The following is an 18,837-nucleotide window of genomic DNA, read 5'->3' as shown; positions in this document are numbered from 1 at the left end:
GTATTTTCAGCACCTGAACAATCTTTTTAGAGCCCAGCCAGACCACTGATATTACCAGAAGTAGGCAGTGAATGCTGCTATGGGAAACAAGTACCCTGAAAACAAAAACCAGTGCTCAGCCACTGCCCCAGACCAGACACTCACCTCTTCTCCTTTACTGAGTCGATCGACTAACATGTGCCTGGAAAGAGAGCAAGGGAAGCTCAGTCACATGCTGGCAGCCAGAATCAGCAGAAGAGCACAAGCTGTCCAGAATGCCAGATGCCTGAGCCTCCAGGTAAAAAAAAAGGCATCAGCCCCTCTTGTTACAGCTCACTGGGAGCTGCCCCAACATCCACCTTTGGTTGTGAGCAAACCCCCTGAAGGCTTCTCCCTTGCTGCGCAGAGATGCATTATGTGAGTAAAACTTAGTGTGCCTACCCAAAGAGAAACCAGTCATAGGCCACTGTCAGGTAGAGGATCTCAGAGGGCTCCAGGGACACGTGGATCAGCCCATCCTGCAAAGTGAATCAGAACATCCTTCAGGTAACAGCCCTGGGGATTGGGACTTGGGAATTCATGATCTACTGAAAACTGTCATGGCGATCCAAGATGCCCAGCTTCCTCTACCTGCCTGTGATACCACGTCTGATGGCAGGACAGCATGTTGGGCTCCACATCAAAGCCAATCCACACCATCTCTGAAGCCAAGATAGTCAAAAGGAACATTAACTGCTCCACCACCACTTCCTGGTGACACAGTCACTCACCCTCCAAACAATCACCCCCAGAAGCAGAGTGGGTCAGCCAGGTACTCACAGCCCATAAGGAGAGGCGCAATAAGGAGATGAAGAGAGGAGTTCGATCCCAGCCGGATATACAGTGCACCAGGAGCCCACTGTCATCTGTTCCAGGCAGGGGTAGGAAGGAAAAGGGAAAAAAAAAAAAAGGATGTTGCAACATGAACAATGACTTTTCTTTATGGCAAATCTGAGGAGACAAGCTACCCTCCATCCCTACAGCCCAGGCTCAAGAGCAGAGCTCAGCCACCAAGCCAGAATATTTTGTCTTGAATATGGCAGCCAACAAATTGCTCAGAGTGTCCTGGGTTATCAGCAGCCCCAGCTGATGTGCTGTCCTGGTCCTGACAGCTGCTCAGGACATGAAGTCACTAGGCATGAACATCACTTTGCTACCCAGAACATACACGCACCCAGTTGCAACACACTATCACAATCTATTCCCACATCAGAGAGAAACCTGCTCCAACTGAACGCTTTTTTCAGTCTCACCAGCCTTCCTAGTAATACATATTGAGCAGAGGCACACACAGGGCACAACTCCTACGCTCTCCAGAAAATTTGGCGTGTCCCAACACAACTACTGCAGGAGACTCTGTCGTTGGCCGTGCTGCTGGAGCCAAACACGGCTCCTTCTATCTGACAGTGCTAGGTACAACTTCACAGTGCCCAGAGGGAATGGGATGCCAAGACAGGGCAGTATACACCCTTCAAAGCATTGGGGTGTGATGACAGAGGATGGAAGGGGCTCTTAAACGGACACCTAATGAGACCCCGAGTTGGGGGAACAAAATACAGGTGTCCAGCAAAATAAGAGCAAGAGTCAACAAGCAGAGGAACAAAGGTTTCTTCTCTTCAGATTTAAAGTAGTAAAACATTAGGGTAAAGTTTTCAGATATCCCTCCATCCCTGGGAGGAGAGGGTTTTCAAGGAATCAGCAAGTCCACCTCTAAGAGGGGAGCTGGAGCCCTGAGATGCTAGAACTATCACCCGGCTTTGAAGAGAGAGTGAAGCTCTCTATAAAGTGACTCTTCTGTATTGTGAACTGATCCACAGCAGCACTAATACCATCACCTGCTCTCCCAGACAGTGACTGCTCCAGTTAGAGCACTGGGAGCAAGGAGCCTGCCTTACCATCACTATTGATGATGGAGATCAGCAGCTTCAGGTAGTTCTGTGTCTGTTGTACAAGGTCCCAGCTCTGCAGAAAAGAGAAATGTTGATGGTAAGGGTCTGTCCACAGCAAAAGGCTGCTCTGCAGTTCAGAGCCTGCCATGCTCTTGGCTTCTCTACCCAGAACAACAGCAAAACAGAAATAACCCTGTGGCCATTCCTCAGAGCGACAGACCTCCCCCTTGGTGCGCTAATCAATCCCCCCATCCTCTGCAAAAGGCGCTCTGGTACAAAAGACCAGGCAGGAAAAAAAAATTAAAAATAAGAAGGCCATCTCTCCTGTCTGCCTGGCTGGCACAGAACCTGCTTGCCTGCAGCCCCAAAGCTCCAAGCAGACCATGCTCAGAGAGACTAATGTGAGCCAGCAAACACCTGCTGAGCGCTGACCCAGTTCCGCAGCCCCCCCGCACGTGTGCACTTAACCAAATGGCTCAGCAGCCATGTTACAGCTGTGTACGTGATGCAAGGAGCATGACAGGGTGAGCAGGCCAAGGTCAGCAGCCCGTTCCCTCAACCCAAGCACATTCTCCAAAACTCTCTGGCCCTTGCAGACGGCCCCAGCAGGCTGCCTGCAGAGGGCTGACCCACTCTCAGCTGCTCCAGACAAGCACTGGACTTCTGCAGCAGCACCCAAGTAGCAGCAGCAACACAGAAAGGCTCTGAACTCCAGCACTAGAAGAGGTGCAGGTGAAAAACAGAACACACAAGCGTGCCGCTCTTGTCATGAGAACATGCAGGGAATTTCAGTGGTCTGATCAAAGGCAGAACTAGCTCAAGGAAAATAGGCTATCACCAGCAAGGAAAAGGCAAGGAGAGGGACACACGTTTCATTGTGACAGTGGTAGTGGTATAAGTGACATCTGACTGCAACTGAACACTTGCTGTGTGCTTGTATGTGTGCACATGCACGTGTAGCCACACTTCAGACTACTGTCAGACAAAGCACACATTCCTCTGCCAATGAAGCCTGCACAGCAACAAAAGAGTAAGGAAATGGGGAACATACTCAGCCTGGGGCAGAAAAACACACACTTCCACAGTCTTTTATCTGCCCAATTCAACCCAATCTTGTGCTTATGCCAGAAGGAATCATCTAATCATCCGGTCTGATCTCTCTATACCACAAACCAGAAAGTTTTGTTCATTTGCCCCAAATACAGCCTGAAGCTTGTACTTGGCAACATCTCTGCCCAGAGAAGCACCTCAACTAGGGGTGACAGCTCATCACTCCTTTGGCAGCGTGTTCCAACAGATCATCCTCAAAAATAACACGCAAGACTGCTTTTCCGTATTTGAAGGTCTGATTTCAGACTGCAGATATTGCTTCCTGTGCAGCTTTTCTTGCCCAGATTGAAGAGTGCTTTAGAATTAGTATTTTCTCCCTGTGAATGTACTTACACATTAATCAAGCCAACCCTCTATCACCTTTGTGATTAGCTAAACAGACTGAGAACTTCAGCTTTAAGTGAAGCACCTTCTCCAGTCTCAGATCACTTCTGCATCTATTTATTACACCCTCTTCAATTTTTAATATCCTTTTTAAAATACGGGCTGCTCAGTATTCTAGTGAACAAATTTCTAGCCATAAACAAGCTGTGGTCCCATTAGTTCTGCTTCAACACCGCAAGCTACTTTTCCATGATTCTGCTTATGCTGGCGCTTAAACATTATTTACATCACTGACTGACAAACGCTGGCCCAGCACAGGGAGCTCTGCTCGTTCTGCGCTGCTTCCAGCCACAGAGCACAGGAGCGTGACATGCTCCAGCACAGTCAATCATCACAAAACCTGGGGGGATTGGTAGGCCCACTGATGTGTGAAATGGAGCACACGAATCAGCAGTATTACGTGATGCTCCCTGGTACAAACAAAGGTAAACCTTGAAGCCTGGGCAAGCAGAAGAGTTCAATTATCATTTGTGATGCTGTCACAGTAATAAGGAATGGAGACAGGCTACGGTCAATTATGACCTTACACTCTTCTCCCATAGAACAGGCACCTTGCACGCCCCTGAGGAAGGCACCTAGTCACTTGGCTACTGCTCACATGCCTCTCTCAAGACTCTCCACAGCCAAGGAAGTCTGTCTGCTGCAGGCACGTGCTGAGCTAAGACTGCAAACAAGTAATACTGCTTTCTGTTTCCTGGCACACTCCTTACCTTTGTTAGCAACATCTCTCCCTAATGGACTGCAAGCTTTACACAAGCTACAGAAAAAGAGTTGACGTTACAGTCTGCTGCCTCGGGACACACCAAGCCACGGGGCTTTTGGGTAGAGGATTTCCACTGCCATTCTGAACAGTCAAGTAAGCAGCTTCGCTCCCACTGGGATGGTATGAAGTGAGCCAGATTACGGCAACGGGAGCAAGTCAGACTTCAAATCTTTACTGATCTTTCCTGAATGAATCTCTGACCTCCTCCAGAGACAGCTGCTTTGCTCACCTGGTACTCGCTCCAATCAATATTCAGAGATTGGGTCAGAGAGACTGGGATACTTAATGGAGCATCTACGTAATCCTGCAGAAAAACCCAAACACAATTGGTCAGAGAAAAGCCACGATGTGAAGGCAGCGAGTTCCAGAAAAAACAAACCAACAAATGCCAAATGGCGCATCTAGAAGAAAATGTCTCAGCAAAGCATCTTTGGATGCAAAAACCTGAAGTAGTAAGAATTAACTCATAGCCTCTTAGGAGGACTAGTGGACAAGAGGAGCTTTTCTGTGCTCCCAACAGTGAAAGTCAGGGACAAGGCATGTTAGTTTCTGAATTCCTGTAGGGCTGCTCCACTCAACCATTTCCTTCAGCAGGAGGCAGAATATGAAGACGGAACAGAGGATATCAATAAAATATCAAATTCAAAAACAGGAGCAACCCATACCTGCCATGAGAGGTCAAGCATCCTGGACTTCAGGATAACGATTCATTTATTTTACATACAAGTTTTACAATGAATAGTTTAGTACATTCACTATCTCTTTTGTTTGTCCTTTTCATTTCCTCCTTGTGATCAGAAATAAGTACATCACATATACACCATCACTCAGAAATTCTGAGGCAAGACTTAAGCCCAGTAAAGCCCACAGCTCTCCATTTTATAACGCTCATGTACCTGTTTCCAGTTAAATATGAGACCTTCAGCTGTATAATCCCGGTCTTTGTACTCCTTAAAAAATTCACAGCCTGCAAGAAAAAGAGATAATGAACCATTCAGCTAACTGCTATCTAACAACTGAAGTGCCCTGTGGGATTGGAAGTGCTGGCAGCCCAGGGCTCCACAGCACCAAACCAATCAAAACTGCTGCCTGCGGGAAGAGAAGGGCAGTAATCATCAGTAGTGTGCAGCACGGCCTCCCAGCAGCAACAACCCAGAGCACTCAGCAGTGAACACACTCACACAACAAAGGGCAAACTCCAAACACACAGCAAATGTGGAGTGTGAGGGACTGATTTAATTCTTTCCCAAACAAGAGGTTTCACCAAGGAGCTGCGCTTCCCAGGGCCACTGGTTTTTGGACAGATCTAAGGTATCAGACTGACACGTTGAGTGAGAAGGAACCAGCAAAAGGAGGTGTTGGCAGAGCCCTGGGGAAAGCCAACTTTCACAGGGCATCTGCTGCAGGTAACAAGAAAGGGCTTTGTCAGAGGCAGCTGTGATTGCTCTCACATTTAAGTCTCCTCTTTCAAACACGTGGATTGCCCTATCTGAAGGAAGCAGGTACATAACCACTTCCAAGGTTTCCCCCAAGCTCTCCCCTCCTGAAGTGTGTCCTTTGGCTCTTCTCAAACAACTATTTGAAGTCTCTGCTGCAAACTGCAAGTCACTTAGTCACAGCTGAGCAGCACCATTAGCACTGCGGCTGCCTGCAGGCTACACGAAACACCTCTCCCAACATACTGTGTAAGCCCCAGCAGTGCCACAGTGCCCACATTACCACAACACCCCTGTGCCAGGCACTGAACACAGGCAAGTCATGAGTAACTTCAGTGGGAAAAAAAAACCATTTTTCAAAAAAAAATCTTTGTGCAAGGACAGGACTGTCAAAAACACACAGCCAGGAAGCAATCTGTCAGTTGAGATTTAACTCCAATTAAACAACAGCTTAAAGCAAAGAATGGTGGATTATAGCAGTAAGTACTGGCATCTACAAATGCCAACTACCAGCCAAATGAAAAAGAGGGGTTTTCTGCACTGGAGAGCACAAAAGCTTCTACAGATACCCCATTTTAATCCAAGTCTTTCACCCTAGACAGTCATTACACTTTGCTGGGTAAAAAAAACTGGTTGGATGGCTGAGCCCAAAGAGTGGTGGTGAATGGAGTTAAATCCAGTGGTGTTGTTCCCCAGGGCTCAGTACTGGGGCCAGCTCTGTTTAATATCTTTATTGACTATCTGGACAAGGGGATCGAGTGCCCCCTCAGTAAGTTCACAGATGACACCAAGTTGGGCAGGAGTGTTGATCTGCTTGAGGGTAGGAAATTCTCTACGGGGGGATCTGGACAGGCTGGATTGATGGGCTGAGGCCACTGTATGGTTCAACAAGGCTTTGGGTCACAACAACCCCCTGCAATGCTACAGGCTTGGGGAGGAGTGGCTGGAAAGCTGCCTGGCAGAAAAGGACCTGGGGGGGTTGGTCGACAGCTGGCTGAATATAAGTTGGCAGTGTGCCCAGGTGGCCAAGAAGGCCAGTGGCATCCTGGCTTGTATCAGAAATAGCGTTGCCAGCAGGACTAGGGAAGCGATTGTCCCCCCTGTACTCGACACTGATGAGACTGTACCTCAAATACTGTGTTCAGTTTTGGGCCCCTCAGTACAAGACAGACATTGAGGTCTAAGGAAGGGCAAGAAAGCTGGTGAAGGGTCCAGAGCGCAAGACTTATGAGGAGAACCTGAGGGAACTGGGGGTGTTTAGTCTGGAGAAGAGGAGGCTGAGGGGAGACCTTACCGCTCTCTACAACTACCTGAAAGGAGGTTGTAGCAAGGTGAGTGTTGATCTCTTCTCCCCAGTAACAAGAGGTAGAACAAGAGGAAATGGCCTCAAGTTATACCAGGGGAGGTTTAGATTGGACATTAGGAAAAATTTTTTCACTGAAGGGGTTGTCAAGCATTGGAACAGGCTGCTCAGGGAAGTGGTTGAGTCACCATCCCTGGAGGTATTTCAAACACGTGTAGATGTGGCACTTAGGGACATGGTTTAAGCGGTGGCCTTGGCAGTGTTAGGTTAATGCTTGGACTCTATGATCTTAAAGGTTTTTTTCCAACCTAAACAACTGTATGATTCTATGTCTGGACACTGCCTCACTCAAGACAACAGGATCTCAGAATAACTTTAGATACAAATTACAAAATAGAAGTTCTTTCAATGCAAACCCAGAAACACTAATAAGAACGTATCATGGCACGTGGCCAGCCACTAGAGGGGTTGCTAATCCTTAAATGTGTATGCCTTAAATTCAACAGAATGCCAACATTCCACTATGGACCAGCACTGCTCAAATCAGGCAACATCTGCAGGGAGAATTTCCAGTTTTATAAGGTTTACCTCTAGCGTGGCAGTGGAGAGCTGCTAAAGGAAAGCAGCTGTCCCAGATGGCAGAAGAGGAAGGACCACTACCAAATACTGCATACAACATGAGCTCCCCATACAGTAACAACTTGACAGCTTAACTCTACACAGTCACTTCTTCCTCATTCTTTACAAACCCTACAAGAGATGTGTACGCTGTCTCTCTCATGTTCTAAGTTTGGTGAGGCATACAGCAGTAACATATACCTGTGCTGTGCGCTACAGAAACCAGTAATACTCTTATTTTTGTACACCTCAGCAATCTGCAGAGCAGATAAACTTGACAGAAATCTTCATGCAGCTTCTCTGAATTGCCACTACTTTCTGAATATAAGGAAGTACACCTTTTTTTCAAAAAAATAAAATGTTTAAGGGCAACAACTAGTAATCAAGGAAAAGTTTGGGTTTGGATCACCCACAAGTTTTGTTGGTTTTTGTTTTTTGGTCTTTTTTCTCCCTTTCTTTGTGTGCAACAGAGAAAGGAGAGCCCTTTCTTGCAGACAGAGCTCAAGCACAGCAGTCTCACGTCAATCCTATCACCGAGCCCGACATCAGCATGCAGCAATATTCAGCTCATCTTTAAGAGTGCAGCAAGTGACCCAGCAGTGGTTGCTAGGCACAGGGACTAATATAGCCAGGGAGACGGGCTGGAGCGATCTGCATCTCTGTCGTACATTGCAGGCTCAGGTTAACAGTTCTGCCTAGCACTGGGGATATCTTAGAGTGGTGCTCTGGAACACTATGACTAGAAAATACTCTTACGAATTGGGGTTTTACATAACGCAGAGCAAGATATGTTTTGCATCAAGTAGCAGTTTGGAGTTGCAAGGGTGTCAAAGGCCATCTTAACCCCAGCTCCACCTCTGGGACTATTTCTCCATGCTTGAATTAATTAGAACTGCTGAGAAATTATTTTGCCACCTCAAAGAGTGCCTAATGCTGACTCACACTCCCAGAGCATCCAGATTTGTTGCACTGTTCTCAGTATAAAAGAGCTTCTCTCCAGGGGGAGCATGGAAAACATTCAGCAAGCCACAGTCATTTCACCACACACACACACACACACACAGAAGTAGTTCCCAGTCCCCAGTAACGGATTGTCACCTGTCCCTTGGGAGTCCCTCTGGACACCAGTCCTGTACCTGGATATGGGATGGAGAGAAGCGTGAAATCAGCATAACGTTGAGCTTTGTCCACCTTCTCAGATGACGTCACACTGCACAGGACAAGAGGAAAACAGGAGACATTTGTAGAGTATTTTTCATGGAGAGACTAACACCCTGAAGGCTACCTGTCACATCTCCCTACACAATGACTTGACTCATTAGTGAGCAGGGGCAGAACTTACTCAACACATCCAAATGAACAGGTATAGCCCAAAACCACTAAAGCTTCCCTCTGAAAGAAATACCAGGAGAAACGACACCCTCTGTTCCTATACACAAGCAGAGGGCTCCTTTACTCTCCCCTTTCTGAAGGCGTGACTGTCACGTCACTGCAAGCTCTACAGAGAAAACGTACTCAGACTGCAGAAGACAGATGAAAGCAGCTATCTTGCCCACTGATACACCTTTCTCTGGCCTAAAACCTTGGGGTTCTTTTTACAGCATCAACTAACTGATCCTGCTGTAGTGCTCTTCCAGGGACTGCTCCCAGGATGCTGAACACACGCCCAACAGCAATTCACATGTAAGGGCCACACTAGCTGTAACCCAAATCCTGCAGAAAAACAAATGAACCCAGACTCACTTCAAGCCAAACTTCACCTTCTTGTTTTCCACCATCAGGTCACAGATATATCGGACAGACAGGTATCGAAGCAGCTTGATGTCATGCCCTCTGACTTTGTCAAACAGCTGTGAATCTGCATTTCTGCAAGACAGAACAAGGCAAAGCAAAATGAGCATGGAAGACTGACCACACTGAGTCTGATTCTTTGCACAATACTGCCACAGTTCTTCCCTGAATCGCTTCTAGCCATAAGCCGCATAGCACAAGCCTTGTCTCCACAGGTCACAGTCAAACTCTGCAATGAACTGATACTGCAGACTTTGTGCTTAGGGTCCCTCCCCACGTCTCAGTCCGTTCTGCAACAAGCATGTAAGATACAGAACAATTTCTCCAGCCCGGAGATGTACTTTTTGATGAAGTAAACACGTCTGATGTAATTCAAACATCTTTTAAAATGGCTCTATATATTCCTGTCTCCAGCCCTTCCCTCCAGCAAGAGATTAGCAGCTTCAGTTACACTGGGTTCAGTCAGCCATTTGCATTCAAGACTCTTTTTCAAAAGAAAGGAAAGTAAGACTCCAAGTTTAGTGATGGTTTCAAGCCTGTACCCAAAGCCCAGCCTAGGAAAGAGCAGAACTGAGTGGCTGAGGCAGTTTTGGTCCAAACTCCCTCTTCCCCATTGTTATGCATACAAACCTAAGTGCAGAATCTTCCTCTGAAATATCTTCTGCATCTGCCCAAGCATCATCAGAACCTCCTGCAAGGAAGGCATTAAGAACTGAAGCTTGTGTAAACCAACTCAATCCCCAACCTGACAAGACATGCAGATGCCTAAAAGGGTCATGGTTTGGTGCCTTCTCTCTACACATAAAGTGCTGTCAATAGTTCCCCATATTTCCTCTTCCTGAAAAGCCCCTTTTCTAACATAGCCCCCTCGTCATGGCAAAGGATCTAGACAGGTCAAACCCATTATTGACAGTCAGAAGGACACCCCAGTAGTGCTACACAGTGCTTTGTCAAGCCAAGCTTCAGCTCCCACACTACAGACACCCAATACTCCCCTGAAGAGCTCACCCTAGAGTCCAGTATATCTCGCCACTGGCAGGATTTGATTCCCAGCGATTAGCCAAGCAACAGCAAGTTCTTATCCTCTTTCTTTCATTATTTCCACCCTTGATGTTTGGGAATCAGTACCCTGAATCCTTTGGGCTGTTTTACTTGCCTACATGCTTCCCATAACTCACTTTTCAGCCTCAAGTTCTTTTGTCACTGCTTCTTATGAGCTATGGCGCTCTGTCCTGTAGCATGGTGCTCGGAAATGGAGATGAGTTTCAGTCTTTGCTCTATTATGCAGGGTCTGACAGAAGCAGGTCCACACTAGAGCTCTGCATCAGCTCTCAGGAAGAGCTTGCTCTCGGGTGTAGGTCACTGTCCCAGCACTGACCAGGCAGAGAGCAACAAATGGCTCCTCACTCACCTGAGAAGATATAGTTGTAGCCAGTGCGTCCATAGAGCTCTCCCCAGCCGGCCAGCGTTGCTGATCTGCAAATATGCTGGAGGAAGATTTTGTTATTAACCACACATGCTCCAGGAGTCTTTCCTTTATCATGTCTCTGGCCTATTTGCTGTCACGTCTCATAGAAATGGTTGGTACCTACAGCTACCGCCTCTCAGCAGTCTCTCCTGCAACTCCGGTCCAGATCGAGTTCTCCAAACACATCAAACTCCCTTTATCTGTAGCTGGTTTTTAAACCACATTTTCAACTCCAGCTCTCCAATTCACTCATACAGTCCATTCCTGCCAAGTTAGCAACATCCATGCTCTGTTAATACCCTGCTTGAGCCTTATTTCCACATTCCTGTGGATAAGATTATGGATGGTCCCAGTAGGACTCCAGGCAGTTCACTCCTGCAGAAAAAGGTCATCAGGTTCGATGGCTTCAGTCAAGCTAGATTAAAATTGTCACAGGTGTGATTTTACTATTCACACAGTGTTTCTAAATTGAACTAAGAAAACTGAATTAAGCTGCTTAAATTCTAAATGAAACTACTCCTACAGGGCTTCAATACAGTTTAAGTAATCCACATAAAAATGAATCTAATTTCACTTTCTTACAGATCCCCTTGCAGACGAGCCCACACATTCATAAGACCATTTGTTCAATCTTGCCTCCCTGGGGAATAGACAAGGGAAATTTCTCTTTAGAGAGAAAAGTTACTCAAAGGGAGCTCACTGCTGGGAAGAGTAAGGGGGAGAAAGCGACAATAGTTGTCTTTCCCTTGTCAAAGACCAAGTATCTTTGGTCCTTCAGAAGGGACATACATATGGAGAAAATGTTAGCTCGTTGGTGCAACACTCATGACATGGTGGGGTAAAATAGCCTGAAGTCCCCAGAGATGATTTATGCAGCCTAGACAGCAAGTGCTATCTACTACTACAGGTAGCCAAGAACAGATTTTTACAGCGTTCAGAAAGGTGACAACCAACTGAAGATGTGGCTGCGCAGTTTAAACAGCGGGGAGAAAGGTCATTTTCTAAGACAGGTAACCCATAAAGCTTTACCTTTCCCTTGTACAGGATGACCGGGCAAACAAATCGTCCTCTACACCTCGCCATCTTACTTCGGTTGATAAGGTCCTGCAGCTTGCCAACCTGCACAGTGCTCTCAAACCTAGAGGACAGAGATTTGGTTCAGTACACAGAGCATCTTCTCACACATCTTTCAGCGAAGCTGCTACAGACACCCGGGGCTGTAATCCTCATCCCTTTCACCTAGAAGCCAGCTCTGAAGCTAGCAAGCGAGAGGACACTTCTTTAAGAGTTGCTTCTGCTGCTATACAACATATGGATGCTTTTCTGTCTCCTTTTCTTTATTTTGAAAGACCAGCTGCACAGAACATGACAAGAAGCATCTTCAGGAGCTGGCAATGTAAGTAACACCAGAATGGTCTGCTACAGACTAATGTGGATTACAAATGAAGGACTGAGTAAGCCAGTGTCTACAAAAATGTATGTTCTGCTTTCTTCCCCACCACCTTTCCATCCAAAAGAAGCTCAGCACTACCATCAGAGTGAATTCACTACAGAATGTTAATTTTGCAAGGAAAAATAAATAAAATGGAGAATAAAAGCTTGAACACCCAATGAACCTTAGTTCTGGTCACTCGAGCATTTGTGTTGCTGGCTACTTAGACAACTGTCTGTAAATCAGCTAGTGGGTTGAATGGGATAATTAATGTCAGCCGCATCTGCGTAACTAAATTTTGTTTGGTTTTCTGGTTAAAGTTAAAACAAAAACGTGTTCCAAGTTGGACACATTTTGGAAGCAAGTTAAAATTGCTGCAATTTGTCCAAGTACCAGTTTATATTTGATAGGAATCCAAACTGACTTCTGAACTACACAGACCTCCAGGAGGAACCATCAATGCAGGGAGGACTTGAGCTTCCACAAGGAATTGGAGAAGCAGCCAGACTGACATAACAGAAACCAGATGAAGTCTAGACACATAAAACTGCATGGCCATGCACTTGAGATGGTTAACAAGAATTCCCAGTTAGCCCTTTCCTGTAGTGGAACTCAGTAGAGGAGCCTAGATGAACTGGCTGATCTCTGGATGCTCGTACATTACCAGCACGGTAAGTCTGAAACAAACGGACAAATAAGATCACAGGAAACTCTCAAATGGAAAGGAGAAGTACCAGCATTACTGAGCTGAGCTAAGGCATCTGATTCTAGTGATCTACGCACAAAAGGCACAGCAAGATGATTAGGATGGCCAGGGGACAGTCTATGCTGCAAGAGAAACCACCGTGGATTGACTGGCAGAGCAGATGAAGCGAGGACACAACAGTCTATGCATTAGGGTGAAGGAGAGGACTTACAACAGCGGGGGAGAAGAACTCAAAGGCAAAGGACAATGTTGGCATAAGAACAAATTAATACCTTTATGCTGGAAGTTAAAAGTTGCTAAACTTCAGAATCAGTGAGAGTGTGGAGCAAATTACCTGCAGCTGCCATTCTGGGAAGGATTAAAAAAATTAATCTATTATTAACATCAGAATTGATCTGTTTATGGAAAATATTACACAAGGTGGTGCCAGTGGAAGCAGGGAAACAGCAAACAAGATCTTAAAATCCTACTTTTTTTTTTTTTTAAAAAAAAGGATTCAATTCTCAGAATCCATAGTGAGGCTTAAGGTTTTTCACGGTTCCCTATATACACAACTATTTTGGCTGTCCAGCTCCAAAGAGCTTTGACATATACCAGAATTTAAAGAACAAGAACCGAAGCTAATCTTCTTTACACGTTGTGGACATGAAGGTGCTAAGTGCAAAGACATGAAGATGCTAACACAATATACTTTACATGGCAGTACATTAGACTACGTGCAGGCATGAGAAGCCCGTACCCCATCAGCACAACACAAACCCTGCTCATCGCTGTCACTGCAAACAGTCAAGAGCTCCACAATCTGCTTCCCTCCTCAGAGAGCACGTAACACACCCCACAGGAACAGCCTGTGAGCAGTTTGAGAAGAGATGCCTTTGTGTATAACTCCCAATACCAAACTATTTTGAAATTTTGAAAGATTCTGATGTATAGATTTGGTTGTGGGGTTGGTTTTAAAAGAGATACATCCTGCACTCTGCTCCAGCTGTCCTTATGTTTCCTTTGCAAAAGCAAATACAGGGGGAAACCAAGAACTTTAATATGATGTTATCAGAATAGCTCTGGGGCACTGCTCTGTCCAGAAGCTGGAATTCAGCAAAAATCAAATGCCTGGAAGATCCGAAATTATGAGAGAAGCATCTCCCCAGGAGGTGAGACAAGACAACAGGTTTCATCTCTCAGCACACTGTGCTTCCCCAGAGAGGTGTCGCAGCACTGGGGAATGAGTCCGAGCAGCTCGGCAGGGACCTGGGACACGGGGCGAGCGGGAAGCCCAGCACCCCGCTGGGGTCATGGAAGGAAGAGCCCCTCTCCCAGGCTCCCACTCCTGCTCCTTGGGAAGCTGGCACGCGCAGCAGAGAGATCTGCTCTGTGATCCATCACAGCTGTGCTACAAACGGGGCTCTCGGATGGTCTCAAGAACCATCATCAGCAAAGCTAGAGATAAACAAGAGCTAGAGAGAAACATGGCAAGTAAACACAGTTGTACCAAGACTCCTGTAGTAAAGGGAAAGGCTGCTCTGAAGAACAGGTGCAACGCTCTTACAGGGACAAGTGATTAAATGCAGCACACGTAGGAGTAAAATCTACTGAAAAAGGTTCAGAAAACAGAGCACTCTTCAACAGCAGTGTGGAAGATCATCATTAAAGCTGCTTGGCACAAGGCAGAGAATGAGGTGGAAGGAATGATGTGTATCTTAAATTTTTCAGTCTTTCAGGTGTTTTGTGTTTGGTTTTTTTTTCTTCAAGAGTTTGTTTTCCAGAAGATACTGCTGGGCAACCTTACCTCCATAGTAATTCCCTGTCCACCCACCCCCTAAAAATCAGACCCCAAACCTGGATCTTTTTAAATGCAAGGAAAACATTTCCTGTAAGAGCAAGCAATCGTTTTGGCAACTGTATATTTTAGACAGACCTGAAGCAGAGATACTTCTCTTTGGGCAGCCAAAACAGCATTGGAACCAAAGCATTCCTCTCACATTGTTCAATTATGTGCAACTGTGATCATATGTGGAGTGCAGACACATAACAGGATCGTCAGGTGAAACCAAAGACGTGGCCTTGTCTGAGATCTGGACATTTTCATCAAGCACAATCACAGTAACTCTAAGACAGCGAGTAAAAAACTGAGAGCATCCCCCCATTTCCATTTCCATTGCCTACAGCATCTGCCCACTCCTTCTGGGGGGACATCAGAGATTTCCCAGCACAGGGAAGGCACTCCTGGCCAACAGACACGCTCTGCTACTTTCTGTGGCTCCTTGCGAGCAGCACCAAGGGGCATAAAGGCCAAAACCATACACCAAATTCCTCCTGCACCTGCCCAGATTTCAGAGTGCTGTTAGCAAACTTTGATGAAGCAACACCCTTTCTTCCCCCAGCTGCCCAGTCACAGAATGAACAGGATGAGGAAACTGATCTGGGTTAAAAATATCCTTTTTTTGCTGGTTCAAGCAGCTGTACCAGCAGAACCGATGGGGCAGCACAGAGTTCGCATAAGTGAGAACTGCTTCCAAAAAACCTTGGTACTCTCAGAGGTGTGAAGCATCCCACAGGCTTCAGGGGATCTTACCAGCTAATTAAGAACATTACAAAGATGAAAGGCAGCCAAAGACACTCAGTCCTAGAGGGAGTGTCCCGTTCACTGGAAGAGGTTCTTGCATTCTGTAACACAAGAAGTGCAACAGTCTCTATTTCATAATTATTCTATAGTACAGTGATGAAACTAAAAACTGGATTTGTCTAAAAGTTACTTTGTGGCTTTTACAGAGATTATCACCCAGAAATCAGGAGGAGAGGGATGATAAAGGGTAGTCTGTTTCTGTGACTCTCTGGGACAAATCAAGACTTAGAAAGAACAGTATTTGAAAAGTTAATTGCCACTGCTGGCTTGCAAAGTCTTGGAATAAAATACAGTACCAAGTGTAAGTACACTTGTTTGGAATACTCATCAGAAAAATTAAGCATCCTTTCCTCTTGAAAGAGTGTGAAAAACAGAAGCATTTGGTTTCTCTTCCCTAAAGACACTCCCAGTTACATTTACTGCTTCAGACTTCAGTTTCCCTTTTTTTGCAGCAAGGGGTTTAATCGTTTCTAATCTGATCTAACCGTTAAGCAGAAATTCTCCCACCTGGCAATCAGATGTGCCTGTTTTCCAAAGACCCCCTCCTACAGCACTCGGCCCACGTGCCAGCATGGTTTGCCTTCTTCAGACAAAGCAGCTGGACACGCGAGGGGAACTCGGTGACCACCCTCCTTTTGAACACGTTACCCTTGTTGTGGACACGGTTAAGACTGCAAAATTGCGTTACATTTTGTTGGAAGAGAAGATAAAAAACGAGAGGCTGCCGTTAGAACTACAGGGAGAAGCTAATGCTCAGCCAGAAGGGAGACCGACATGATTGTGGGTCAAAGTCCAGAAAGGCATTGGCTTAGACTTGCACTAAACTGCAAGCAAGCATTTCCCATTAACTCACTAAACATCAGCGCCCACTGACCCACATACCGGGGTGGGAGCAGACTATTTCTGTTGAGATTGTCTTGTCTGTCCAGCCCCTACCAGCCTCCCCTGCCCCAAGATACTCTCCAGACTAAAATTTCTCTAATCAGAGGCCTTCCAGCCAGACCACTGGCACTTCATCAAGACAGGGAGAGCATCACACAGTCCTGCTCCCAGACACGAGCTCTTTGAGTCTCTGGGCGAGCTGCAGCACGGCAATCATTAGGATCCAGGACTGTGCTCAGGTGTACGCGAGGACAGCACGCAGCGGAGTTGGGCACCCTGTTCCCTTCACACCCCTCAAGGTACAGGCTTAGCTTAGCAGCTTTCACCAAGGAAGCCTAAGAGACTTGGGGAGCCCGGAGGAGCTCCACAGGAGCTTGGCAGCGAAGCGCAGCCCTGGCAGGCAGCGAGGGGTGTCCCGGGAGCGGCGTACCCGGCGGCTGACACCGCCGGCTATAATTAGCCGCAGCGCAGCCTGGCAGGGCTTCCCCCGGCCGGCGGGAGCCCCGGAGTGGCAGCGGCTGCCGCCAGGCGTGAAAGTTCCCCAGGGCAAAGCGCGAAGCCGCCCCCGCCGGTTGTCAGCCCTACGGGACGGGGGTCGGGGGGTACCGGGGGGGCCCTTACGGGTCGCGGCCGGCGCCGGCGTCGCGCTCCAGGAGGACAATGTGCCGCGGGTAGTGGGCGCAGATCTCGCCGTGCGCGTTGGGGATCACGCTGTAGCGGTAGTCACGGCCGAAGAGCTCCAGGCACCGCCGCTCGATCCGTTCCACCTGCGCACAGTCACCGGTCAGCGACCGCGGCGCCGACACCGCTCCCCCGCAGCACGCCCCCCCCGCCCCAGTCCCGACCCCGGCCCCCACACCTTAGCGGCGGCACCGCCGCCGTCCTTGGCGCGGTACTGTGCCCGGGAGAACTCCAGCAGCAGCTCAGCCAGGGCGCGGTCCCCGGAGCCCGCCGGGGGGCAGCCGCGGGCCGCCGCCGCCATCCCCGCCCCGCTCACCACCACCGCCGCCGGCCCATGGCCCCGCCCACGCCCGCCGCTTCCGCCCGATACTGCCGCTTCCGGCCTGCCAGCCAATCACCGCCGCGCGCGCGCCGCGCCCCTTCCGCCCGCCCGGGAGCGTCATCGAGGTGCGACGCGCTCCCTGTCGCCGCGCCCCGTTCACGTTCCGGGGCTACCGAACCCTCGCTCTGGGCTCCCTGATTCTTTCCCCTCCCCCCCCTCCCCCTCCTCCTCTCCGGACCGAGCCTTGGTGCGAGCCGGAAGCGGGGCCGGGCCCGGCGCAAGGGCTGGGCCCGGCCAAGGCACCGCAGGCGTGGGGCGGCCCTTGGGGACCGGGCTGTGCTCCCCAGCACCGGAGCTGCAGCGAGTGGGGGGTGGCAGAGCTTTGCATAACGCAGGCGTAGGCCCGCAGAGAGACGGGGCGAACGGTAGCAGGCACCGCTGAGCGGGTCTGACCGTGGCGCTTGCGCGGGCATGCTCTTCATAAAAGTCCCGAAACGGGTTTTAATTAAAAAAAAAAAACCTTCCCGGGGTGTGACCGCACACACAAAGCCAGTCGCAGTGGCAGCCGTGCGGTGAACGGTGCCACGGGCCCCGCAGGGAGCGCTTGGAAGCGGCGGTGGCTCGTGTGCCCGGGATGGGAGCGGGATGGCACCAGCGCCGTCGCGCAGGCACAGAGCCAGCTTCTACCGTTCGTACCGGGGTTAACCCGCCGCCGTTACACCGCCAGCAGCACGCAGCAGACGGCTCCTTTGCTCTTGCAGGGGAATACAACGTTTATTTCACCTGCCTGGGTCTGATTTCAGCTTGCGAACCTTGACAAGCCATGAACGAGGATGATGAGGCCTCTGGAGCGTTTTGTGAAAGCCAGTGAACGCGGTGCAGCTTAACTGCTTTGAGAAGCAAACTGGCCCGAGACACTCTGGTCTCTGCCGGTGTTTTGGGGCCAAGGGGAGGATTTTGCAGGGCACCTGCCAGCGGACGCGTGGCTCAGGCCGGCAGCCCGCCCCGCCTGGCCTGGCCCACGCGTGTACCCCGGCCTCACGCTGTCAGCGCTCGCGGGAGGGGCTGGACCGGGCCCTGCTGCTCCCGCAGCCACACCGGCAGCCACCCACCGGCTTGCTCTGGCCCCACCAAGCGGGTCGGGAAGGCCGGCTGCCCGCCCGGGGAGGGGGGGGCGGGACACGGGACTCCTCCGCCCGCTTCGGCCCAACACACCCTCGCGTGCTGGCGTTAACCGGGGGCCGTGCCCAGGCGCTGCCGCGGGCGGGCCGAGCCGGGGAGCGGCCCCGGTTGGAACGGACTAGCGGGGCGGGCCCGCCGCCACCGCCTCAGCCCCCACCTCACCGACTCGCTCCGCACCCCGCCGGGCGGCCCGAGCCCAGCCGAGAGCTGCCGAGCCGAGCCGAAGGGG

General features: G+C 49.1%; 1 protein-coding gene across 5 annotated transcripts in view; it reads right to left on the bottom strand.

Moving 5' to 3' along the window:
• MTMR14 (myotubularin related protein 14) overlaps positions 1-17,438 on the bottom strand; it is a 34,231-nt gene extending 16,793 nt beyond the window's left edge. For 3 of the 5 annotated variants that reach the window (XM_074878920.1, XM_074878922.1, XM_074878921.1), the window contains exons 1-13: positions 17,283-17,438; positions 17,045-17,190; positions 11,810-11,918; positions 10,724-10,799; positions 9,943-10,003; positions 9,265-9,387; positions 8,658-8,731; positions 5,061-5,131; positions 4,394-4,468; positions 1,914-1,980; positions 799-884; positions 421-497; positions 145-181 (exon numbers count right to left, since the gene is read on the bottom strand). In XM_074878920.1, the coding sequence (XP_074735021.1) occupies positions 145-181; positions 421-497; positions 799-884; positions 1,914-1,980; positions 4,394-4,468; positions 5,061-5,131; positions 8,658-8,731; positions 9,265-9,387; positions 9,943-10,003; positions 10,724-10,799; positions 11,810-11,918; positions 17,045-17,190; positions 17,283-17,405 (1,125 nt within the window). In that variant the 5' untranslated portion in view covers positions 17,406-17,438. Of the gene's footprint in view, positions 1-144; positions 182-420; positions 498-798; positions 885-1,913; positions 1,981-4,393; positions 4,469-5,060; positions 5,132-8,657; positions 8,732-9,264; positions 9,388-9,942; positions 10,004-10,490; positions 10,616-10,723; positions 10,800-11,809; positions 11,919-12,653; positions 12,828-17,044; positions 17,191-17,282 lie in introns of those variants that run through there. The other 2 variants (XM_074878923.1, XM_074878924.1) reach the window with 2 other exon arrangements.
• Between the last annotated feature and the right edge of the window lie 1,399 nt (positions 17,439-18,837).

This window comes from Strix uralensis, chromosome 10 (genome assembly GCF_047716275.1).
Source record: "Strix uralensis isolate ZFMK-TIS-50842 chromosome 10, bStrUra1, whole genome shotgun sequence".
Lineage (NCBI taxonomy): Eukaryota > Metazoa > Chordata > Aves > Strigiformes > Strigidae > Strix > Strix uralensis.
This window is presented reverse-complemented; position numbering and strand designations above follow the sequence as displayed.